The 25,905-nt window shown below is 39.9% G+C and overlaps 1 protein-coding gene across 7 annotated transcripts; it reads left to right on the top strand.

Annotated features, from left to right (window-relative positions):
- Positions 1–1,758: 1,758 nt before the first annotated feature.
- LOC115590614 (myelin-oligodendrocyte glycoprotein-like) lies at positions 1,759–25,248 on the top strand. Of its 7 annotated transcripts, XM_030432048.1 has the most exons (7): positions 6,070–6,189; positions 7,787–7,880; positions 8,171–8,269; positions 8,431–8,483; positions 8,865–9,215; positions 9,311–9,394; positions 10,184–12,013. In XM_030432048.1, the coding sequence occupies exons 4-7, from the start codon at positions 8,438–8,440 to the stop codon at positions 10,381–10,383; spliced, it is 681 nt and encodes a 226-aa protein (XP_030287908.1). In that variant the 5' UTR covers positions 6,070–6,189; positions 7,787–7,880; positions 8,171–8,269; positions 8,431–8,437; the 3' UTR covers positions 10,384–12,013. The 7 variants fall into 7 exon arrangements, with proteins under 7 accessions (XP_030287909.1, XP_030287907.1, XP_030287903.1 ...); XM_030432044.1 differs by lacking the exons at positions 6,070–6,189; positions 7,787–7,880; positions 8,171–8,269; ... (2 more) ...; positions 9,311–9,394; positions 10,184–12,013 and adding exons at positions 17,529–17,655; positions 20,285–20,483; positions 22,072–22,449; ... (1 more) ...; positions 23,950–24,071; positions 24,192–25,248; XM_030432045.1 differs by lacking the exons at positions 6,070–6,189; positions 7,787–7,880; positions 8,171–8,269; ... (2 more) ...; positions 9,311–9,394; positions 10,184–12,013 and adding exons at positions 19,908–20,150; positions 20,285–20,483; positions 22,072–22,449; ... (1 more) ...; positions 23,950–24,071; positions 24,192–25,248.
- The last annotated feature ends 657 nt before the right edge of the window (positions 25,249–25,905 follow it).

Here is a 25,905-nt window from a genome sequence, read left to right as displayed (position 1 = left end):
GGTGCAGATGGGGGGGAATAAAGAGGTGGAGACTAAAGTCACAGCTCCAATTAATTTGTGTTTAGGTTCACTCCTTTATCTTTTAAACATAAATTCTATGTATCATGTTAACACATCAATCACAGCTGCCACATCAACTACAGTCAACACCAGCGAGGAGATGAAGAGAGAGACTCCCTTAAAATCGGTTCCATTCCCCAAGAAGTCGAGGCCATCCGGCCCAGCAGACCACAGACCAGTCGCTCTCACATCTCATGTGATGAAGGTCCTGGAGAGGCTGGTCTTAGCCCAGCTGAGGCCACAGGTGAGGACGTTTCTGGACCCTTTGCAATTTGCTTATCAGCCCCAGTTAGGAGTCGATGATGCTGTCAACTACCTGCTGCAACGAGCCCAAGTGCATCTGGATGGTGGAGGAGGCACTGTTTTTAAAACACTAAGAAGGTTCGACACAACATGAAACTTTGCTCGTAGTTTCACCAGGGTCTCTACACATGAACGCGAGCATTGAGCACATTGTTTGTGTACACAGAGTTTTACTAAAAAGAAGGTTTTTGAACGACTCATCGTAGGAGCTGGATCTCCCGCGTGCCACCATCATGGCAGACAAAAAGAGTCGATCCCCGAGTGCGACCTGACAGGCAGGATGTCCACCATCACTCTCCTGCCCCTGCACCCCATTGAAAATGAGCTTGTCCGAAAACAAAACTGTGGTAAAGTGCCTCTTTCGTCGTATTTATGCATTTACACAAAGGACTCATATTCAATCGCAAATAAAGCCTCGGTTGTTTTTTGGCGAGAGTTTCGCTTTAAGTTAAGATCGTCTGTGGTGGATAATGAGTAAGCGTGTCACCATGTTCTCAAACAGTGTGTTCTGATTGTTTTTGGCAAAAAGACAGTGAAATGTGAAACTTAGCAGCATGACATTGCTTAATGTCACAATCAGTTCATCATTATTTCCAACTGAGTAATCAGGTTCAGTTGGTCACGTGACTCTGAGTATCACAAGTGGAGCACATCATGATGTTGGCTTACCACACTTAATGTATCCAGCTGTCGGTTTGGTTATAATACGCTGGTGTAAACATGAAATGAGGGAAGTTAAAGGATCAGTTGATGTTAAAGTGACATTTCAAGAATTAAACATTGTCACGTGTTGACTCATCACTTTATCAAAGACATGACTAACAATATCGATGACACTCGGGCCATGACACAGTTTATTAGTGCTCAGTAAACATTTGCCCTGTTTCAGTGAAACCAAGCTGCTGTGTGAGACTCACGCTGTGACCAACAGTAATGACACATAATAACACAGATAATTTTCAGGGACTTTTCTGTTGGGGTATTCATTTGGCAGGGAAATGAGCACAACAAGAAAGTCCATAATATCAAATAACACCAGCAAGGAAATGAAGAGGCAGAGAAATTCACCAGATTCCCTTAAAAAATGGCTAATTTTTGTGCTTTGATGACTTCAGAGAAACGTTATAAACTCTATTAAGTGCTGTTTCTGACAGATTATTAAATATTTCAACCTTCTTGTAAATTCGGCATATGTTACAGCCGCGTTTTAACTGGTGCAGTTCCCGCACCCAAGTATCTCTCTAAATATACTATTTACGAAATCCTTCATTAAACCTTCCATCTCTCTGATGATTAGTAATAATCTTCAATTTCACTGTCAGCTGTCAATCAAAAAATTAAAAAACTCAAAGTGGACGGATGTTGATGGGAGGTCTCTCTCTCACACACGGTGAAGACACGGAAGTCTCAGTGCAAGAACGGAGTTTTAGATCTAATAATAATGTGACACGATGGTCTGAATTTATTACAGTCCCTCTTCAGTTTTCACACAGTTTTAAAGGTATTCTGTCTGTAACGCGAGCGGAGTAGAGTTGTGTTCCCACTATAGATCCTCCGTGTGGATATTTTATATTCTCTGTAAATATTCGCCCTCCATAACCCAGCCAGCGGCTGGGAAAAACATGAACATATCTTTCCAGTCATGGACTGTTCACACAGCAACGACATAGGTGAGTCTTGTTTAACTTTCATTATTATTTCCGCGAACATAGACTGATAATGATAGTTACTGTATCTAACGACGCGTTACTCGGTTCACTTTCGCTCATACTGGACAGTCTGGTAAATACCAAGTCACACCTTTTATTGACCATGATACTAAATTACGTGGGGGGGGGGTTTCTCCGCCATAATTGATACTGTATTAACCCAGTCTGAGTCAGAGTTGTGGGTGAGTAGCCATTATATACTACAAGCTTTATAGTGTCACCGGGAAAGCCGAGTAATTCGAGATGCACATGATCTCATTTCAAACATGACCAGACTTGAAGCGCGTTACGAGAATTAGGACAGCAAGTAGGCCTATGCCAAGAAAGCAACTAATATTTTCATGTATAACGTTTACCGAAGTAACAAGTAGGCGTAAAAAGGTAAGAATATGTCGAAGAGGGGGTTTAAAGAGGTTTATAAAGTGTCCCCCACCGCGATAAGTCTAGAAATTTAGCGTTTTTTAAAGGGAGTCTGGTGTTTGGAAGGCGGAGCTTCCATGATGAGCAGAGACTGATCCTCTGTAGCAGCTGCATTTTCTTCAGTCTTCTTTGTGTATTTGTGTAAAACCGACTCGTTTCAATGGACCTGGAGCTCGATCACAGCGTTTCTCTGTCTTCTGTAACTCTCGTCGTTCTTCTGCTGATTTTCTCCTGCACACCTGCTGAAGGTAAACTCAACTTAAACTGAGTAGATTATTTTTATTCTCATATTCTCATAGCCTTGGTCTGACTGGATGTTGTCCACTAATTCTTATATTCTTATATAAGCTCTTCAATGACTGATTTTAGTTTTCATGACTGAATAAACAAACAAACTCAACTTCATATTGTTTTACTTTGTTCAAATGTGGCGGACCCTGCCACCTCTCCAGCTTCAAGCAGTGTTCTGGGGAGCTTATCTTCCTCTGAGAACAGCTTTTTTAAAATTCAGTTATGGAAAAAATACATATATTTCTGAGCGAATATTCTCATGAATATTGTAGATATTGAAGTCCTGAGTTTGAATTCCTTTTAACAGAGGTACTCTCTCAGCTGAAAGCAGCAAATGTCTTACAAAGCCTTTTAACTGGTTATTAAACAGTCTGAATTTATTATTGTTCCTTCTGTTTTTGACCATCAGCGAGAGGAACAACTGTGTCTATAGTTATTTTAGTTACTCGTCAAATTTCCTGTCAGCTGGTCTTTATATATCCTAACATACTCAGCTGTCTCAGAGGAAGGAAGCTGCTCTGTCGTCTGGTACTGCACTTGAACAAAATGTCTTTGTTTCCCCATCATCAGACCAGTTACTCATCTTAAAGCCACAAAGACAATAGCTCCCTTAATCAGCTTCAACATACATGATAAGCTACAGAACAAAGAGCGCCATAGACACAGAGGAGCAGGTTGGATTGACGTAATGTCTGTGTACACAGACATACAGGTGACTAAGAACAAACATTATCCTCTGAAAACATGTTCTGTTGATTCAGACTTGATTTTGTTTAAACAGCTGAGGTCATCACAGGTTCTTGTTTTATGAGCTGTGATTGATGTGAAGAAAAACACCTTTTATCCTTGTTTTTCTATTGCTTAAAATAAGGTGTTAAGAAATTAATTATAATGTATTATTGGGTGCTTCTTAAAGTGAAACTCTCGCCAAAAAGCAACCAAGGCTTTATTTGTGATTGAATATGAGTCAAACCTTCGATAGCATCAAAATCGCTATTTTTAGAACACTAAGGAGGCTCGACACAACATGAAACTTTGCTCGTAGTATCACCAGGGTCTCTACACATGAACATGAGCATTGAGAACATTGTTCGTGTACGCAGAGTTTACTGAAAAGACAACTTTGGGACAAACTCATGTTAGCAGTAGCATCTCCTGTGCGCCGCCATCATGGCAGACTAAAAGTGTTGATCGCTGAGTGCGACCTAACAGGCAGGAGAGTGATGGTGGACTGCTCCTCAAGCCTTCCTGCTGACCTTATTTTCCTCTGTGAACAGCTTGTTTATTCAGTTGTGGAAAAAATACATATTGCTGAGCAAATATTCTCATGGACATTGTAGATATTGGTCAAATATAGATATTAGATATTGGATATATAATATATAAGTCCTGAGTTTTCCACTGTGTATGTGCTTAAGAGGCAATGCAAATAAAATCAAATCTAAGTATTTCTCCAAGATTTCAGAAGAAGTAAACGTAAAAACTACACATACAAAGCCAAGAACATAAGACGAAAATTAAAAGAATCTAATATCACATTTGTTCTTTTAACTTGATCAATCTCCATGACTACAAGTTAATGAAGCGTGGTTGAACATTAGTTTGCAGTCGTTAAGTCAACTATGGCAACAGCAAAGTGCAGTGCAGTTCCCATTCAAACATCTCGGATGGTAGCACAGGAGATGATGAAAACAGGAACACAATGTAGCCTAAATGTAAGCTAACTGTATTTTAGTTACTCATTGATTTTCCTGTCAACAGGTTGTCATATACACTTAAATACTCGGAAGCTGCTCTGTCGTCCGGACTCTAAAGAGTCTTTTGTCTCACCATCATCACATCATATCAACCATCCAAAACCACAAACAGAAAAATTATCCGACATCCTGCAGGTGTGCTTGAAAGGAGAATAGTTCCCTTATAGCAGCTTTAATACATGAAGAGCCACACAACAAAGAGAGCCATAGATACTAATACTTTTTAATAAACAGCCACAGTTTGTGTATACATCAGTCTTTGAACAAATATTATGTGTACTGTTTATTTACTTCTAAACTTTTATATCAATTACTGGTTTGTACAGTAGCACAGTAATATTTAAGGCTGATTTGTCAAGGTTATCGCAGTTTCTTGTTGTATGAGCTGTGATTTAAATGAAGAAAAACACCTTTTATTATGCTGTTTTACAGTAACTTGAATAAGGGGTTAAGACATTAATTAAAAGGTGTTATTGGGTGCTTCTTAATGAAAAAGTTAGTTTGGAGCAACAACTGAAGATAAGAATCATTATCAGTTCATTGTCTTCATTAATCAGTTCAGCGTTTGGTCTGTATGCAGCAGCTTGTTCTAAATGCTGTGTGAGATTAGACAGACAAGTTTCCATGTCTGTACTTCTTCCGCTGTTTTGATAAAAAACAGCTTCCTTCCTTAGCTGAGCTGCAGATTAAAGTCCAAGACCGGTTTGAACCGGTTGAGACCCGCAACCCATTATGGTACCACCTGCCTGTGGTTTGGCCTAAAGCCATTTTAGATTGCCAGTGCAGCTGCTCTAACAGTCTTTTCAGATCATGGGTTCCATATAGAGAGCTGAAGTCTGACCAGGCCTTTCAGTGTCCCTCATATTTCATATTCCCCTTATTTCAGAAAAACTAATGGTCACAGTTGGTTGTAGATTAAAGGTACAACATCATGTCGTTTTGTGTTAAAGTGCTCAGTGAACGACATCGTCTCGCTCAACACACGTCACCAACACCAACATGGAGCCAACTGGGCTCAGAAAAGGTCATAAAAAAGATGAAAATCACAATAAATCTGCTCATAGTGTCAGTCAGCTCTGTAAGTGAACTAATATACAGAAGCAGCTCTACAATGTTTAAGTTACATGTTTTGGTGAGCGTTCTGTCTGCTGTGTCGTCTTTACAATGACGTATGTTCACAGTCTGAAATTTCATTAGTTTGATGACAAACTGAGACTTTATGTTGTTAGAGACTTCAATTGTTAGTATTAAAGTGTTCCTCCATTTCTCAGGAAATTTTAGGGTGATCGGGTCACCTCAGCCAATCGTTGCTGCCCTGGGTGATGACATCATCCTGCTGTGTCACGTGGAGCCTCAGGTTGACGTGACTGGTCTGACGGTGGAGTGGTCCAAGCCCGACCTGAAGCCTGACCCCAATGATCGCCTGCGCCGGGTCGAGTACGTCCATCTGTATCGGGACGCCCGAGAGGACCTGGACATGAAGATCGCAGAGTACGTTAAGAGGACGGAGCTGTTCGCAGACGGCCTGACACGAGGCAACATATCGCTCAAGATCACCAACGTGACGTTTGAAGATGAAGGAAGATATAAATGTTTCATCCCTAAGTTAAAGAGCCTTTTTAAGTCTTCAATCATTCACCTTTCTGTTGGTGAGTGTTAAAATCTTGTTTATGGTTGAGATAAATTGCATTATACTTGTGACAGATGCTGATGCTAACATCGCTAATCTAGGTATCCAAATTAAAGGTGCAATATGTAAGAATTTTAGTTGAAAACATCCAAAAAATAATTAAAATTCTCAACAGAATTTGCAGAAATATCACGCCATAATGCCTTCAGAAGTCACCTAATTAGTAAATGGAGTCCACCTGTGTGTAATCGAATCTCAATGTAACTACAGCTGTTCAGAGGTTTGCTAGAGAACATTAGTGAACAAACAGCATCATGAAGCCCAAGTGACACACCAGACAGGTCAGGGATAAAGGTGTGGAGAAGTTTAAAGCATGATTAGGATATGAAAGAATATGCCAAGCTTTGAACATCTCACAGAGCACTGTTTAATCCATCACCTGAAAATGGAAAGAGTATGGTACAACTGCAAACCTACCAAGACATGGCTGTCCACCTAAACTGGCAGGCCGGGCAAGGAGAGCATCGATCAGAGAAGCAGCCAAGAGGCCCATGGTAACTCTGGAGGAGCTGCAGAGATCCACAGCTCAGGTGGGAGAATCTGTCCACAGGACAACTATTAGTCATGCACTCCACAAATCAGGCCTTTATGGAAGAGTGGCAAGAAGAGAGCCATGAGTTGATGGGAAGATGGATAGAGCCAAATACAGGACAATCTTGGAAGAAAACCTGTTAGAGTCTGCAAAAGACTTGAGACTGGGGCAGAGTTTCACCTTCCAGGAGGTCAACAAGCCTAAACATACAGCCAGAGCTACAATGTTATGGTTTGGATCAAAGCATATTCATGTGTTCGAACGGCCCAGTCAAAGTCCAGACCTAAATCCAAGTGAGAATCTCTGGCAAGGCTTGAAAATTACTGTTCACAGACACTCTCCATCCAATCAGACTAAGCTTGAGCTATTTTGCAAGGAAGAATGGGCAAATAGTTCAGTCTCTATATGTGCATCGCTGGTAGAGACTTACCTCGAAAGACTTGCAGCTGTCATTGCAGTAAAAGGTGGTTCTACAAAGTATTGACTCAGAAGGGTGAACACTTTTGCACGCCACACTTTTCTGTTTTTTATTAGTAAAAGAACATTTAAACCATGCATCGATTTCCCTCCACTTCACAACTATATGCACCACCTTGTGTTGGTCTATCACATCAAATCCCAATAAAACACATTTACATTTGTAGTTAAAACGTGACAGAATGTGGAAAAGTTCAAGGGGGTGAATACTTTTGCAAGGCACTGTATTATAGGTCAACAACAGCAAGTGCCCAGACTCCCTTAGAAAATCACTTTTATTAATTTCCTCTTGGTTTGATTTACAGACGCACCTTTCAGAAATGCTCGATAAAGATGTCTCTCATTTATAACAAGTCCAACTTCTCCCCTGTTGAACATGTGCATAAATGGTTTCATTATTATGTTGGCAAAATATTTCTTCCGAAAAGGGCCCTCCTGATCTGAATGGTGCATATGTAGGCAAGATTTCTAAGTGGGTGTTGGCAATGATTTTATTATAAAAAGTCAATTACTGTTGACTTTCACATTTCCCTGTGTGTTTCTCCAGGACACATGAACACATGAAGCCGGAGCAGCTCAGCTGATTTCATCCGCTCTGTCTCCAGTCCTGTTGCTGATTTTCTCCTGCACGCCTGCTGAAGGTAAACTCAACTAAAACTTAGTAGATGATTTTTATTCTCATATTTTCTGTTACCATAACCTGCTGCCTCGCTCAGACTGGCTGACTGAACAGAGACGTAATGAGGCCGAGCTTGGATCACATCCATTTCATACTGTTTTACTTGTTTATTAGCTTGTTTATTCATTTATGGGAAATATTGATATTTCTGAGTTTATAGCCAGTACAGCTGATTCAACTTCACTTTCACTTCCACTTAACTGAAATTGAACTGATCCACCAACACATGCCTCTCCCTCCTTCTCACTTTAGAGCCTTGTTGCTGTGTGGAGAAGCAGTTCCTCCCTCCAGCTCTCTCCATGAAATACTTCAGCTGACACAACATGGGACAGCTCACTCGCATTAAAACACGTAAGTAGCCAAAAACATACTGTGTGATTTAGTTTGTGTTTCATCCAGTGTTTCATCACACACTGTGAAGTTTAAGAGATCAAACTAGTCTATTATAAAACCTGTGATGTCTGATGAAGTCAAATCTTGTTCCTGTAATAAAACTGTTTCCTCTCTGACAGGAAGAAGATGATCTTGATGGTTCTGCTCGTCGTTCTGACCTCCTCTGTCTGTGGTCAGTAGTCCTGCTACTTGATTTAATTATTCTAAAAGAAATAGATATTTTGAATATATTTTAAAACTATCAAAGAAGTTGACCATTAATATTCCTTCACTGATTAATTGTTGCCGTACTGGTGGCTGATTTAATGTTAAAAACATTCATATCATGGTCTGGGTGAATTCTTAATTCTGATTTGCTGCATAGCGTCAATTAACACCTGATGAACAGATACCTAAAAAACTACATACATATAACACATTGTTCCAGGTATTAGTCAAACCCTCAGGTGTTGCAGGAGGTCATTGCTTGTGAAACAATTTACATTTTGGTCACAAAATTAAGTTTGATGTTAGTCCACATGATATCTCTCTTTGTCCTCTCTCTTGTCTGCAGGGATGTCTGCTGTGAAGAAGACACCAACCTTCTATCAGGCAGAGGAGGACGATGACATCACCATCAGATGGGACAGTACCAACAAAACTGACATGTCTCTCACCAACATGCGTTGTTTTCTGTGGTCAAACTCTCTGAAGCTTTTGTATGAAATGGTTAACAGCGTGGATGTCCCAGAGTCTCAGGATCCACAGTTTGCAGGACGAGTCCAGTGTGACAAAGACGCCCTCAGAGATGGACGGATCAGACTTCATGTGTCCAGACTCAGGACTGAAGACTCTGGAGACTACTGGTGTGATCTGGTCACTAATTATAACAAGAGCATAAGGAGATGGCTGCTGCAGACCACAGGTGAGCTGAACTCTGCTGCAGTGCAGGATGGAAACATGTTACTGCCACACGGGTCAGACATCAGAATCTAACAGCCTCCTGATTTACACCCACAGAACATTTTGTCTTGAATGTGACCTCTCGTGGAGAAAACAGAGGACATGAGAAACACAACGTCATCACACCAGCGTCAACTGAAGGTAGGTCACCATGGTTACTAATACAGCAATAATGCATCATGGGAAACGGGTGCCAAATCTGATTTTGAAGACCGTCCGTCACCTGTCATGTGACTTTTTAGTGTTACAAGCTCTCAGGTGTGAATGGGGAGCAGTTGTTTTATCATTCTCACACTCTCTCATACTGGTCACTGGAAGTTCAACATGGCACCTCACTGCAAAGAACTCTCTGAGGATTGTTGCTCCACATAAAGATGACCTCGGCTAGAAGAAGATTGCACCCTGAATGATGAGTGATGCACAAGAAAGCCCGCAAACAGTTTGCTGAAGACAAGCAGACAAATGACAATTTAGACATTTTCACTTAGGGCTGTACTCACTTTTGTTGGCAGCAGTTCAGACATTAATGGCTGTGTGTTGAGTTATTTTGAGAGGACAGTAAATGTACACTGTTATACAAGCTGTACACTGACTACTTTGTATCAAAGTGTCATTTCTTCAGTGTTGTCCCACGAAAAGATGATAAAATATTTGCAGTAATGTGAGAGGTGTACTCACTTTTGTGAGATACTGTAAGTCAATACATTGCTACAGTGCCACCATGTGGTCATGTGGTGTAACTTCTGTTGTGTGACCAGCAGCTGGTTGTCAGGCGGATGTTTACTTGTTGTTTCCTGTTTATTTAGTCACTTATTGTCTTGTTTCTAGGTTTGCTGAGTTGGTGTAAATGTTCTTGATGTGTTGGTTTGACTCTGATGAGTTGATGCTCCTGATATCAGACACTAACACTGGTTTTCTGTCTTCATGCAGATGCTGAACACACAGCAGGAGGGCAGAAGAAGGAAGTGACATCAGTCGATCGGAGCACAGTTGAAATGTTTATCAGATGGATTCCTCTTGGAGCTTTCTTAGTTGTTAATCTAATATACCTCCTCGTTCTAACTAGAATCAACAGGATTCATCATCTGACCAACTTACATCCACAGCTGCTCCGATGTGAACACATATAAAGACTCTGGCTGCATCACCTCTTACATTCTGGGTCCGAAATTAGGCCTTGAAATAATACTGCAATAGGTTTCAGAGCTTTGTAATTTACTTAAGCCAACTCCCTGCTGGTCAGGAGAGATTTAGTAAATACCAGACCTTCAGTTTTCACCATCAACATATTAATTAACTGTTATGTAACAAGAGCTGGGTGATCCAGCCTTAAAATGATATTTTAATATTGTTACACAGCACATTTTAAATCTCATCTAACACTCTTCATAACTGTTCAAAATCAAATATCTCAATATTTTTGATCAAAATATTGCCACACAACACAGTATGACAGCAGTCTGTGCAGCTGTCACCACACTGACAGGAGTTTCACATACAGTCAAAAACTTTGACTTGTTTTTGTGACTTTCATGAATATAATGTTGTGACTGCACCACCTTCTCTAGACTGAAACAAACATCACATCTATAAATGAGGAAGTAGTGCGGATGGTGGGTGTTTTCAGCAACAGACCCACTGACAGAGGTTCCGAAAATACATTTTGTGGTTATGTTTATGCAGCGAAAGCACTTTTGAGAAAGTTACAAAAAGATGTTTTTAGTTTCTGAAACAGTCATGACAATTAATCTGTAGGATTCACTTTGGTTAATGTAGGAGGAAATCATGATTTTGGTTAGATATTTAAATCTGTTCTTAAAATAGTAACATTTAACCTTTAGGATTCATGTACATAGTCAAACTTTCCATGTTAAATTTGTTCTGAATGCCTTGATGCAGGGTTGTTTCACACCTCCGGGTATAGAGATTTGTTAGTTCACTGCTTTTCAGTGACGTTGTCGACCATTGTTAGCATTTATATTAACAAATCTGAATTTCTGTGATATCAGGTTCCTGTTTTGATGTGATGGAGTTGTTGGATCACAGACATAATCTTCAACTTGATCTGATCCTGAAAACTTTACTCCATAGATTTTGGAAGTTGACACATGTGGACAATCAGCCAGTCACATGACCACGTTGTGTTTTTAGCACAAGTGAAAACTCAAGGCAGTCTGCTGAGTGTCAGATGGGAAAAATGGGGACGATGGAAAAATAAACAGGCTCTGCTACAGGGATGTAAATATTTCTGAGTTGATGCCAGTGTCAAAGGTTCAGAAGTGGCTGTTTTCTGCATTGTACACTGTTGCATGCTGTGTTTTTTTTTTATTCATTCTGCATGAGGACATTTTTATTGCTTGGTTTTATTATTGACTGGTTTGTCTGCACTTCCCCCTCACTTCACCTGATTGGTTGATGACCTGCACCTGGAGATTTGCTTCAGTATGTTAGAGGCACTGGCAACCACCAGCTGGGCTTCAGTGATCGGCATAAAAGGACCAATGGTGTGGGCCGACAGGAGGGACCGAGCACCTGGCAGAGAAGTTAAAAGATGAGGAGACTGGTGCAGAAGACTGAGAGGAAATGGAGGGGAAAAGAAGCAGAAGTGTGTACCAGGTTGTTTTAACATCTTTTCTGCTACATGGGACTGCAAGAATGACAGACTTTTTAATCTGGATTTTTGTATTTTTGGCACCATTTCCACTGTATTCATTTAAGCATTTGACAAATTAAATTAAACTGTTTTTATCTTTAACTCTGGCTCTTCTGGTCACCTCGGTGTTACTCTCCACCCGATTTAAATAAAAAAAAAGTCACATGAGGAAACTCAAGGAAGTCTCCTGAGTGTCAGATGAGAAATGGGGAAGATGGAAAATATTCCAGAGAAAATGAACAAGGATGTAAATATTTCTGGGTTGATGCCAGGAAAGATCGCACAGATATTTTTCCGACATCTTGTCAAAAAAAACTTCAACATTTACAGGCGTGTTTTTTTCTGTATGTTCTGCTGAAAGTAAGATGGGAAGTTTGATCCCACAGTTTTTATTGTTTGTACACTAAATATGAAGCCAAAAGACGCTAACGTAACTTAGTGTAGACTTACAGAAACTGGTCCTACCTGTCCTCCGGGCTGTCCTCACATGTTTCTGCAGAGATTAACAAAAACTGATGATGAGAGCGTCGTCTCAGTTCTGTGGGAAAATACCATGAAGGTATGAAATGAATCCTTCATGAATGAGGAAGTAGATAACACCTGATACTAATTATAGTAAACAAGAAACTCTGTGGTCTAAAAAAGGACTTTAATCTTTACACCTGACAGACAGGGGGAACTCCTCTCTGCACTATAAATAGCCCGTCTAGAAAGAAGCCAAATCCTCTTTATGGGCCTCAAAACTGGACAGAAAAGCCAAAATTTAAGCAAATTGTGCTCATTACAAACACTTATTTAAGCTACTTAAAATTCAATTTTAGTCTTTTTATTGAACTGACTTTAAGAATGTCAAACTTTATCTAACATTAACAAGATTAAAATAAGACAGTTTCTTCAAACCGCATGATAAAAACAAGTAATTGAGTCTAATTTATCTTTTTATTCAAACTCAATGCAACATCGACAAGCTTTAATTATTGTCGTTTCATACGATTCTTGGGTTGAGAAGTTGTACAAGTGGTCTCTCTCTTAAATCCTCTGTTGGGTCACTATGCAAGACGTTGTTGTTACTGGTTCAAATGAGCTCGATGTAAGATGGCATATCTTATTAAGACAGTAGTTAGATGTATTTTCTTGAAATAAGATAACTTCTTGTATGTTTTTTCTTTAGACAAAGTTAAAAATACTTTGGGGTGGGGATGGTTTGCGTGACACCAGAAGCAACGAACATCCTTCCATGACGTTGGTACACAAAGAGACATCAGTCGCTCTACTATAAATAAAAATAATTATTATACTGTTTATTTGTTGACTGATAAAAACACAATCAAGGCTACGTAGACACTGGCACACCCTGCTGACACCTTTTGTGTTGTGCGGTCATGGTTCGATGATGGAGATATCCTCTTTAGAAACTAACATCTCACAAACGTCACAAAGTTCTAATGAAAGACACGAAAGGCGCTTTATCGCATTTCAGATCTTCGTCTAATCATGAATGTATTATTTTCATACAGAGAGTATCAGACAGCTCTGGTCCTGAAAACACCTCTCCATAATTCTACCCAACTGCAAATGCATTAGGCAAGAAGCATGAAGATGAGTCAACACATGTAGACAGTCAGTCAGTTACATGAGCAGGTTGTGTTTTTAGCATAAGAGGAAACTCGAGGCAGTGAATACATTGTTCCGGTGGAAATAACTAGGCTTTACTATAAGGGTGTTAACATTCCAGTGATGTCAGGAAAGATCGTACAGAGATTCTTCCGACATCTATTTAAAGAAAATGTCTACAACTTCAGGAATGGTCCACCTGTGTTTCCGCAACTGCCACGATATGATTTCGATTTGATACAGAGGAACGATATGAGATCATATCAAATACCCATTTAACACAATCGGTTACATTTATATCAACTCCGATTTCTCAGGAATCCAAAATATTTCCACACTTAAGTAATGTCTTGGGGTGCTGCTGCGGGGATGTATAATCAGCTTGTCATGACGGAGAAAAGCGATGTCCCCGCTGTCTCAAGCAGCTTTCAACTTAGGCATTAGGTCTTTTCTTTTCTGACGGACGGCATCTGTATAGTCCTCATTTATGTACATCTTCGTCTTCTTTCTCTTGGCTGCTTTCCATTTTCTTCTGGGCGCTAACAAACACTGCTTAGAAAGGACTTGGACCAAAACAGTGACGCAGAAGAGCCACTGGGATTTCTAAATAAAGTCGTATCTTTACGATGGCAGCGACATGCATCAATATTTTCACTTTGATGTATCGTTACACCCCTAATAACAACATGGCCAAAACTCATTTCACCTCTGACAGCCAGTTAGCTGCATTTGTCAGTAACCGAACAATGTAGGCTAGTCATTCAGATCGGATTGAGGATGATGCTCCAATATGTTATGTATGTTTTGTATCATCACTTTTTTCTTTGATTAATCTTTAACTTGATCAATCTCCATGACAACAAGTTAATGAAGGATGGTTAGTTTGCAGTCGTTAAGCTGACTATGGCAACATCAAAGCACAGTGCAGTTAACCGTTCCAACATCTGGTGGTAGCACAGGAGATGAAGAAAACAGGAACACAATGTAGCCGAGCTAATCGTGTTTTAGTTAATCATTGATTAAAGGTTCTAAAGGTTCTTTTGTCTCACCATCATCACATCATATCAATTATGCCTCAGACTGTCTGGATACAGAGGTGGTTAATGTGTAAGCGTGTCACCATGTGCTCAAACAGAAGTGTGTTGTGATTGTTTTAGCAGAATGACAGTGAAACTTGGCAGCATGACATTACTTAATGTCACAATTATTACATCATTTCCGAATGAGTCATCAGGTTCTGTTTGTCATGTGGAGCACAGCCGATGTTACACACACCACAAAAATTAAACATGGTCACGTATTGACTTATCACTCCATCAAAGACATGACTAACAATATCCATGATACTCGGGCCATAACACAGTTTATTAGTGCCCAGTAAACCTTTGCCCTGTATGGGTGAAACCAAGCTACTGTGTGACATTCATGCTCCGTCACATGCAAACGTGACCAACAGTGATGACATATTACAGATAATATTCAGGGACTTTTATGTTGAAGTATTTATTTGGTAGGGAAATGAGCACAATAATAAAGTTCATACCAACAAACAACACCAGCAAAGAGATGAAGAAGGATGGGAATTCACCACACTCCCTTATAAAATTGCTCGAATTTGTGTGTCGACGAGTTAAGATAAACTTTATAAACTCTATTAAGTGCTGTTTCTGACAAATTCTTAAATATTTCAGACTTTGTAAATTTAATGTATGTTACAGCCTCATTTTAGGGGCATTTACCAGATGTTTTTGTCCAAATTCATACTGATGGCGGTGGCTGCAACGCAAGGTGCCCGACCAACACATCAGGCACAGCATCTTGCCCAATGACACCTCAACATGCAGATTAGGGGAATCGAACCAGCAACCTTCAGATAACAAGACCCTGGCTCTACCCCTGAGCCACAGCTGCCCCAAACTGCAACTCAAACATAGCTCAAAGCTACAGTCAAGAACAGAAAGGAGATGAAGAGGGAGAGAAATTCACCAGACCCCCTTAAAAAATCGCTCGATTTTGCGTGTCGTCGAGTTACAAGAAACTTGGTGAACTTTATTAAGCGCTGTTTCTCAGAAATTATTGAATATTTAAACCTTCTTGTAAAATCGGCAGTGATAGCCTCGTTTTAGGGGGCGCAGTTCCCGCATCCAAGTATCTCCCTGGTACAAATGTACTATTTACGAAATCCTTCATTAAACCGTCCATCTCTCTGGTGCTTTATTATCTCCAATTTCACTGTCAGCTGTCATTTAAAATGTCATCTAAAGTGGACGGAAGTTGAGAGGAGGTCTCCCACACACACACACACACACACACACACACACATTTTACACTGATACTCAGCCCCTATGTGAGACCATCGACATGAAAGTGTGACTCGTGCTACATCATGTGTGAAGGTGACTAACAGTAATGATGACACATTGCAGATAACATTCAGTGGCGTTTATGTTTGGAGTATTTATTTGGTTGTGAAATGAGCACAACAAGAAAGTTCATCCCGAGTTTAAACTCATTTAAAGTCATTTTATGTTTAACGAAGTTACACAGACTCCTGGTTTGATGGTGCTTTCAGTTTGACAGATGGAGGGGAATAAAGAGATGGAGACTAAAGTCACAGCTCAAATTAATTTGTATTTAGGTTCACTCCTTTATCTTTTAAACATAAATTCAATGTATCATGTTAACACATCAATCACAGCTGCACATCAACTACAGTCAACACCAACGAGGAGATGGACAGGGAGGGGAATTCACCAGACTCCCTCAGAAAAGCGCTCAATTTGTTGTGTCTTCGAGTTTAGAGAAACCTTATAAATTATAGTAAGCATTGTTTCTGACACATTCTTTCACCTTCTTGTAAATTCGGCATATGTTACAGCCTCGTTTTAATTGGTGCAGTTCCCGCATCCAAGCATCTCCCTGGTAAAAATGTACTATTAACGAAACCCTTACTAAACCGTCCATCTCTCTGGTGATTGATTATCTCCAATTTCACTGTCAATTAAAATCTGATTTAAAGTAAATGTTGATGGGAGGTCTCTCTCTCGCGCACAGTGAAGATGCGACACTCACGGAAGTCACTCTGTTGAAGAAAGGAGTTTTCGATCTAATACTAATGAGACTTTAACCACGATGTTCTGGATGATTTATTACAGTTGCTCTTCTGTTTTTACACAGTTTTAAAGGTATTCTGTCTGTAACGCGAGCGGATTAGAGTTGTGTTCTCACAATGGATCCTCCGTGTGGATGTTTTATATTCTCTGTAAAGTATATTCGTCCTCCATAACGCATCAAGAACAACAATAACTCCGTCTCCTCCAATCATGAACCAACAGGTGAGCCTTGATTTCTTTTAAAAACTCTCCCACGTGTCTGCTGCTGTCAGACGTAGCCTATGTATATTACCTACTTTATATTGCCATGAGACGAAACACTGTTTGGAAGTCCCTGTAGTTTCTGCCAAGCTTTTAGTGTCACTTGCGCTTTTCGTTCCATTATGATGTAAGAACCGAGCTAAAGCTTTTCATCCACCAAATAAATAAACAAATAAATACATGAATATTCCCAGTTAGTCCGATGGTCACATCATCGTAACGTCAGAACTCTGACATTTAAATACCGCGTACTTTCCGAAATCACACGAGATCATCCGGGGCACATTAATCTACAGGAAGACTAAAATGTACACAGTGTCTGTACTGTAAGAGTGTTTGTCGGGTTTTCCCAGATGTTAACAACAGCTGGCTCTGTTTGTGACTAGTGAACATGTTTCTACAGATTGTCTCTATACTTCCGCCTTTTGACTTGATTTACAGAAGCACCTTTCAGACATGCTCGATAAAGAAGTCTCTCTTTTATAACAAGTCCACATTCTCCCCTGATGAACATGTAGCTACATGAGTGGTTTCATTGTTATATTGACACAGTATTACACAGAGAAAGTGAAATGGCTTGTAAGATCGCCTCCTGAGTTTGAATGATGCATCTGTAGGCGGGTTCTCACTAAGCGTTGGGTATCAGTTTTAGAGTCAGTTTTGGTGAGCTTCACATTTCCCTGTGTGATTCACTTCGACTCATTTGGTCTCATCCTGCCTGTCCCCCTGTTGGTTTTTCTTCTCCTGGACGCCTGTTGAAGGTAAAATCAGCATTATAATGTTTATGGAATGAAGCTGCATAATTAACATACGTAAATGTCTCTTTTCTTAAAGTGGCACTGTGTAGTTTTGTATATCAGAAATTCAAACTCGCATATTTGTAATATTAATGGGGAAACAGTAGCAAACTCAGAAATGTGTATTTGTTTTCCATCAGTGAATAAAGAAACTGTTCTCAGAGTAAGATAAGGTCCCAGAACACTGTTTGAATATAGAGAGGTGGCAGGGTCCGCCACATATAGACAAAGTAAGACGGTGATAAATTTAGCTTGTTTGTATATTTAGTTTGATGAGGCAGAAAAAGATGTGATCCAAATGTCCACAGTTAGCTTGGCTTCATTTTGTTTCTGTTTTTATCTTCAGCTGTGCTTCTAACAGCTGTTTTAACGGTTACATGCAACCATGGCAACAGAGGCGTTATTTGGCTTAAGACTGCAAACTTGGCTTTATTGACTTGTTGTCATGGAGATCGATACATTTAAAGACAGATCAAGGAAAGAAAATGTGATGTTAGATTCTTATAATTGCCCTCTCATCATGTTCTTGTCTTTGTTTTGTATGTGTGAGGGATAATGTAAAGAACGGCGGTCACTATCGGAAAATAAGGTCGGGACTTATTTTCCAGATAGTGACCGCCGTTCTTTACATTATCCCGCTTATTACACTGCTACTTGCCAACACGAAAGAAAACTTGACACAGTGTGTCTTTTTACAATTCATTTGTTACCGTTCACAGTGTTTTTCAGCAGAGAAATATAGTTCGCCAAACCGACGCCTTTTCGCTTCTCCCTCTTCGCTGCTTTCCTCTCTTTTTCTTTTCTTGACCGGTGACGACAACTCAGCCTTTTACCAAGAGTTGAAATCACCGTATTTTCCAAGAATATTAAAGTTAATGGGAAACTCATCCATACTAGTGGACTAGGAGTAGTTTTTTCAGATATGAAGTAGACTACAGATCAGCATACGTCGCTTAGCAACCGAAGATGCTGCGGTGATAAGTGACCGGGACTACTTGCGGAGCAAAGATTCTAGAGCGCGGAGTGATACGAAATACGTGAATCAATGTATATAAAACATTTTTAGAAGTGTGTGTATATATATATATCTATATATATATACATATATACACACACACACACACACACACACACACATGAAGATAACGTCACTGACGATGTGGTTTGAGTTCTCTATCAGGGGATTGTTTTAGGGGAAGGGGGTCTTTGTGTGTGATTGAAAACGAAATTCCCAAACACACATGATGAGCTCATTATATGACTACACTTCACTTGAAGCATAACCAGAATTACTACTTAAAGAATACGAAGAAAGCAGCATAAAAGCAGGGTTCTAGTTATAAGCTCTGTAAAAACCCCAGCTATAACTAATATTAGATCAGGTTAGGTAAGGGGTAATGCCCGGCGAGAAGCAGCGTAACTTTATGGTGATTGGCTCCCGTGCAAATACTCTTTTTTTTCCCTATCTATCTATCTATCTATCTATCTATCTATCTATCTATCTATCTATCTATCTATCTATCTATCTATCTATCTATCTATCTATCTATCCATCCATCCATCCATCCATCCATCCATCCATCTATCTATCTATCTATCTATCTATCTATTTGCTGCGCCTTGCCTTGGTAACCGCCGGTTCCAAATAAATGTCGGGTCTAATTTATTAATTTATTTTTTAAATCAAGGAAGAAGAGGGAGGAGGAAGGCTAGCGAGGATCCTGAGATAAACATGCGGGGATGAGTTATCAGCAGAGAAACAAATGTACGTCACCGTGAGTGACAGCACAGATGAGGAATAATCTGCGAGTGCTGGTCGGCTGAATCGTTTCCTCCGCCGCAACAGCTTCACTTGCAGAAGGATGCCAGAGAATTCACAGAGAAGCTGGAGAAGTTTGTGACATTTTCATCCCGGATTTTTGAGAGGAAGGAATTAAACGCCTGCCACAAATTACCGCCTGGTCTGTTCAGTTACTGAAACAAATAAACGCCCCGACTATTATTTGGTATTTTACGCTATAATAACTCTCCTGGCCCGGGAGAGAGACACATCACGTTGTTCAGCTGCAGACACAGCAGAGAGGTGACGAGACGCGACTCATCATGACTGACAGGCTTGAAGGCCACTCAGCGTTACCTTACCCCCAGCTATTTCATTCACAAAAACAGGGCTTGGGGCAATTCTGGACAGCTGTTTTTTTTTTTCTTTTCTTTCTTCCTTCATGGGCCCCTGACGGCGTCTGGGCCCCGGTGCATCTGCATCGGTCGCACCACCGACACTTACGCCACTGCCGACAGTGCAGCCAATCAGAAACGAGTATGCCCCCAGACCATGGTATAAATGGGTTTAATTTATCCCACAACAGGGAAACTTGTCACTTGCTACAGCAGCTTAAGATGCAACAAAAAAATAAATATATTCATGTATGTTCGCCGGATTAACAAGGAAGCCTAAATAGGTAATAATATTTTGTAGACAGGGTTTCAGGGTGATTATAAAGTGTCTGGTAATGTGATGAGTCTCATAATTTAGTGTTTTTCAAAGGGAGTCTGGTGATGGAGTCTGATTCGTGTCTCAACATGTCTTCCACAGCTTTTGGGAAATCCTGATTATCCAGTTCCTGTGATGAGTCGACACTAAACCTCTGGAGCAGCAGCAGCTTTGTCTTCAGTCTGTCTGTGTTTGTTAAACCAACTCGTTTCAATGGACCTGGAGCTCAATCACAGCTTTTCTCTGTATTCTGTAACTCTCATCGTCCATCTGCTGATTTTCTCCTGCACACCTGCTCAAGGTAAACTCTTTTTATTCTCTTATTTTCTGTTACCATAACCTGCAGCCTCACACAGACTGGATGTTCTCCACTAATTCTTATATTTTCATGAAAGAGACACTGTGTAGTTTTGGAGAAGATATTTTAAGATCTGCAGTGACTGATTTTTGTTTTCATGACTGAACAAACAGAATAAACAAACAAACTCAACTTCATACTGTTTTACTTTGTCTGTATGTGGCGGACCCTGCCACCTCTCCAGCTTCAAGCAGTGTTCTGGGGAACTTATCTTCCTCTGAGAACAGCTTGTTTTATTCAGTTATGGAGAAAGTAGATATTTCTGAGTGAATAATCTCATGAATACTGTAAATATTGAGTTTGAATTTCTTCTCTAAAACATTTAATGGAGGTACTTTCTCAGCTGAAGCTGCTCTGTCGTCTGGTGCTGCACTTAAACAAAAAGTCTTTGTCTCACTATCATCAGATCAGTTACTAATTTGAAAGCCACAAAGACAATAGCTCCCTTCATCAGCTTCAACATACATGATAAACTACAGAACAAAGAGCACAGAGGGGGAGGTCAGGTTGATGTAATGTCTGTGTACACAGACTGTGTAGACAGGTGACTTAGAACAAATATTATCCTCTAAAACATGTTCTGTTGGTTCAGTCTTGATTTTGTTTAAACAGTCGAGGTCATCACAGTTTCTTGTTGTATGAGCTGTGATTGATGTGAAGAAAAACACCTTTTATTGCTGTTTTACAATAACTTAAATAAGGGGTTACGACATTAACTAAAATTTATTATTGGGTGCTTCTTAATGAAAAAGTTAGTGTGGAGCGCTGACTGATGTTAAGAATCATTATCAGTTCATTTTCTTCATTAATCAGTTCATTGTTTGGTCTGTATGCAGCAGCTTGTTCTAAATGCTGTGTGAGATTAGACAGACACGTTTTCATGTCTGTTCTTCTTCCGCTGTTTTGTTTAATTCAAAATAACTTCCTTCTTTAGCTGAGCTGCAGATTAAAGTCAAAGACCGGTTTGAACCGGTAGAGACCCACAACCCCATTATGGTAGCACCTGTCAGTGGTTTGGCCTAAAGCCTATTTCCATTACCAGTACGCAGCTGCTCTTACAGTCTTTTCAGGTCATGTGTTCTATAAAGAGAGCTGAAGTCACGGCCTTTCAGTGTCCCTCACATTTAGTATTCCCCTTATTTCAGAAAAACTAAAAGTCACAGTTGGTTGTAGATTAAAGGTAAAACATCATGTCATTTTGTGTTAAAGCGCTCAGTGAACAACATTGTCTCACTCAACACACGTCACCAACACCAACATGGAGCCAACTGGGCTCAGATAAGGTCAAAAAAACTGCTCATAGTGACAGTCAGCTCTGTAAGTAAACTAATAAACAAGAGCAGCTCTACAATGTTTAAGTTATAAGTTTTGGTGAACGTTCAACGAGACGACGTCGCTAACGACACTGTCTATAATGACGTATGTTCACAGTCTGATATTTCATATTTCATAGTTTGATGACAAACTGAGACTTTATTGGCTTTATGTAAAACTTAAATTGTTAGTATTAAAGTTTTCCTCCATTTCTCAGGGAATTTTAAGGTGATTGGGTCACCTGAGCCAATCGTTGCTGCCCTGGGTGATGACATCATCCTGCCGTGTCACGTGGAGCCTCAGCTTGACGTGACTGGTCTGACGGTGGAGTGGTCCAAGCCCGACCTTAAGCCTGACCCCAATGATCGCCTGCGCCGGGTCGAGTATGTCCATCTGTATCGGGACGCCCGAGAGGACCTGGACATGAAGATCGCAGAGTACGTCAAGAGGACGGAGCTGTTCGCAGATGGCCTGACACGAGGCAACATATCGCTCAAGATCACCAACGTGACGTTTGAAGATGAAGGAAGATATCAATGTTTCATCCCAAAGTTAAAGAGCCATTTTAAGTCTTCAATCATTCACCTTTATGTTGGTGAGTGTTAAAATCTTGTTTCTGTTCAAGATAAATTGCATTATACTTGTGACAGATGCCGATGCTAACGTCGCTAATCCAGATATCCAAATTAAAGGTGCAATATGTAAGAATTTTATTTGAAAACATTCCAAAAAATAACTAAAATTCACAACAGAATTTGTAGAAATATCACTTTTGTATGTTTTAATGGGTTTGCAGAGATGCATGCTAACCAGCTAGCCCAGCTGGATACGGAAGCTCTTGTGCTAACACTATCTTGGTGCTCTGAACCCTCAGCCTGGACTGCTAACTGCACAGCTAACTGCGCTAACAGCTTCTGCAGTAGCAGCAGTTAGTTGACAATTCTTACAAATTGCACCTTTTTTTCATTGTTTTAGTTAAAATCTGTGTAATTTTATCACCATTTTCTCATGTCTATATGATGTAAAAAAAATAATATGTATACAAGATGAGTGCCTCGAATAACTTTAAAACTTGGTGGCTAATTTTGTCAACAACATACGCTGCTGTTTCCCCCCACAGGAAGCTGCTGCTGTCTGCTTTAAATACTGAGTTATCTGTTTTTTTTTAGCGCCAAAGTCTGTAACAACAGAGACGCCGCTGCAGACTCCTGGTCCTACAGAGGAAACAGATGTCAACGGTGAGAACATGATCAGTTCAGCTGAAACTGTTTCTTTTTTATCTCATCTAGTGGATAACAGCCTGTTTACTCAAACGCAACATTTTCCACCGCCGAAAGTGTTCCACTCAAGAAACTCTGTGAGAAAGCAAACATAACCAGGGTAACTGGAGATTGTATTCGTTTATGAGTCTGCACCGATGAGACAGAGTGACGCAGGTTGCCCTGTTATCAATAATACATTTGTTTTCCACTTTGAGAAAATGGACATGTGGCGTGGGAGCATGTAACCGTTTAATGAGCCCTCAATGGAACATTTACATCTACAGTATAAAAGCATATTGTTAATCTTCCATTTAAAAAATTAAACATTAATCTTATGTAAACAGTAGACCTTTAAAAATATCTTTCTTTTTCTTTGTGTTCTTGCTTTAGCATAGTGGATGACAGTAATGTGGTTTCCATACAACAGAAAAAGACGAATACTGATCAAAGTTAAGGTGGATTTGACCTTCTTTTTTTTGTCAATGTGAATTATTTGGTCCACGGTGATCGTCCTCTGACATCATGACAGCCTGTGTCCTGCGACTTTTCTAGACTTTAGGTCTTATTTGTTTTCCAAATCCTAAAAACATTTTGAAATATTCAACTTTAATTAAAGCTGAGTTACAATGGAGGAAATAAAGAGGCACAGCTAGTGGATCATAGAGAAATAAACTATATAAAATGCAATGAAATCAGGGATTCTGAGTGCATAAATAAGAAATATAAAGCCCATTTAACCCATCCACCATCGTCAGCCTTTTCCCATCCAGTTGATTAATTGTCACCTTTTTGTTTTTGTTGTGTTGATCATCTCTTGTTTGATTGGTATCCAGGTGGAGGTCTATCCATGAGAAACAGACTGATCACAGGTGTTTGTGTCAGCGTCTTTTTAATGATCCTGCTGGTTGTTGGAGCCATATATGTATATTGGAGACACAAGCGTCAAAAACAAGAAGTACGTGAGAGGCTTTTTTTGTATTTTCTTAATGTTTGAGTGCTGGAAACAAAACATACAATTTGCTTCTTGTGAGACAGTTGACTGATTCATCGTTTTCTTTTTTAACTGTCCATCCAGATCAACAAGCAACCTGTGACAGGTGCCTTGCTCGAAGGCAGCAGATGTTGACAGATGTTAGTGGAGAGAACACTACAAGCTTGGATCTCACCAGTTAGTGTAAGGATTCCAACCAGCGACCCCTTCCAGCCACATGTGGGCACACTGCAGGGAGGAGGGAGGGAAAATCCTGTTGATTCGAGCTGAAGATGAACTTTGACCCTTTGGCTTAAAAATGTTTTGACCATGTGACGTCTGGAGACCTTTAACACCGTATTTCTTCACCTCAAACTTCGACCTAGTTGGATTTCAATTTCCACATTGCTTTGCATGTGCACTGGTCAGGTGTGGACACTATTTTCCTAAATTTGCATCAGAGGTGAACTCATTTGAATATCTTTGTTCTCCTCGTCTACTGCAGGCAGTGACGAATTTGCAACCTGGATAAATTCAAACTTACTTCCTTGTGTTGCACCAGAATCTAACGCCTCGGTCTTTGTTTACAGTCAGGCTTTAAACTGAGTGTCGGACATTTTCTTTCTTCTTGAACATGTTCAGTCAAGATATGAAAGAGGACAGCGTGTAAAGAAAAAATCATCTCCATGCAGGTTGTTTGTTGTGTTTTTCCCAGTGACTGAACGCACAGAAGCAGAAGTGTTACATCTGAAGCCAGCTGCAGATCCCACACATCACCGATTAAATACATTTTCTCAGTTTTGATGTCACTTTTAGAATTGCATCTGCAGTTTAATGCAAATGTGAGTTTTAATTACATGTAAAGAGATTCTGTATCAGCTGATGTTAAAGTGTTCTCCGCTCCATCACACAGCAGCTGTAAGAGCGTGTGCCGGGCATATGTGACTTCATTATAATTTTGTTGCTCTGTTTTGTTTTATAGAACAACAACTTCATGTTCATTTGGACTTTTGTGATGTGTTCATTGTGTTGTGTGTGTGTTTGTAGACATCAGTATAGTTGTGGTGTCTGAATGTTAGATGTTAAAGGCTGCCTGCTGTGTTACCATGAATGCCCATACCAGGTTTGTGTGTTTAGGACATTTGAATTCCTTTTTCTTGTGCATACTTTGTTATTTATTTATTTATCAGTGATTTAAACTCTCCTGAAAACAACATTGCACTTTTTTTTGACTGACTTTTAGACAGAAAGGTTAAAAATCAAGATTTTTTTTGACAAATTGCCAAATAAAACCATTTTTTTTAGGATTTCAGTGTGTTTGAATCATGTGTGATCTGGCCCGTGACTTGTGTATCTGTCGTGAATTTCAGTTTCTCCAACAGCTGACAGCCGCTTGGTAATAACATCCTGTCAAAATCCCCTAATTTATTTTGAATGTTTCTCAGCTTCGGTTTTGTTTTTTGTTTTTTTTTGTTTTTTTGCTCCATGAAACTCATCATCTTTGACTTCTTGCAAACAGATTCATACAGTGTTTTGTTTGGACACCACTGCAGATAATTCACTTTACAGGAAACCCCTCACCCCCATGCTGATGGAAATCCCAGTGAAGTTTCAATGAAACATTTCTGGAGCTTCACAACAAGCCGGCGTTACAGAATTCTCCTAAACAACAGAAGTAAACAGGGACTTGTTTTGAAATGTAAAAATCACCTAAAAGAACACAAAATGGCTTTATACATGCTAGTCTCCAGAAGCTAAAAAGTCCCAAACTGACTTGGAAAGACATGTCACACATAAAGGTTGTAAATAAAAAATTTTC

The sequence above is a fragment of the Sparus aurata genome, chromosome 10 (genome assembly GCF_900880675.1).
Source record: "Sparus aurata chromosome 10, fSpaAur1.1, whole genome shotgun sequence".
Lineage (NCBI taxonomy): Eukaryota > Metazoa > Chordata > Actinopteri > Spariformes > Sparidae > Sparus > Sparus aurata.
The sequence above is the reverse complement of the archived record's forward strand: the minus strand, read 5'-3'. Positions and strand labels throughout refer to the sequence as shown.

What these genes read in the sequence shown, in the direction of transcription:
- LOC115590614 (XM_030432047.1), top strand. Translation starts at nt 2,653, where the DNA reads ATGGACCTGGAGCTCGATCACAGCGTTTCTCTGTCTTCTGTAACTCTC. An exon ending in CTCCTGCACACCTGCTGAAG is followed by an intron (nt 2,741 to 22,071) that starts GTAAACTCAACT and finishes TCCATTTCTCAG; the next exon opens with GGAATTTTAAGGTGATTGGG. An exon ending in AGAGGAAACAGATGTCAACG is followed by an intron (nt 23,093 to 23,949) that starts GTGAGAACATGA and finishes ATTGGTATCCAG; the next exon opens with GTGGAGGTCTATCCATGAGA.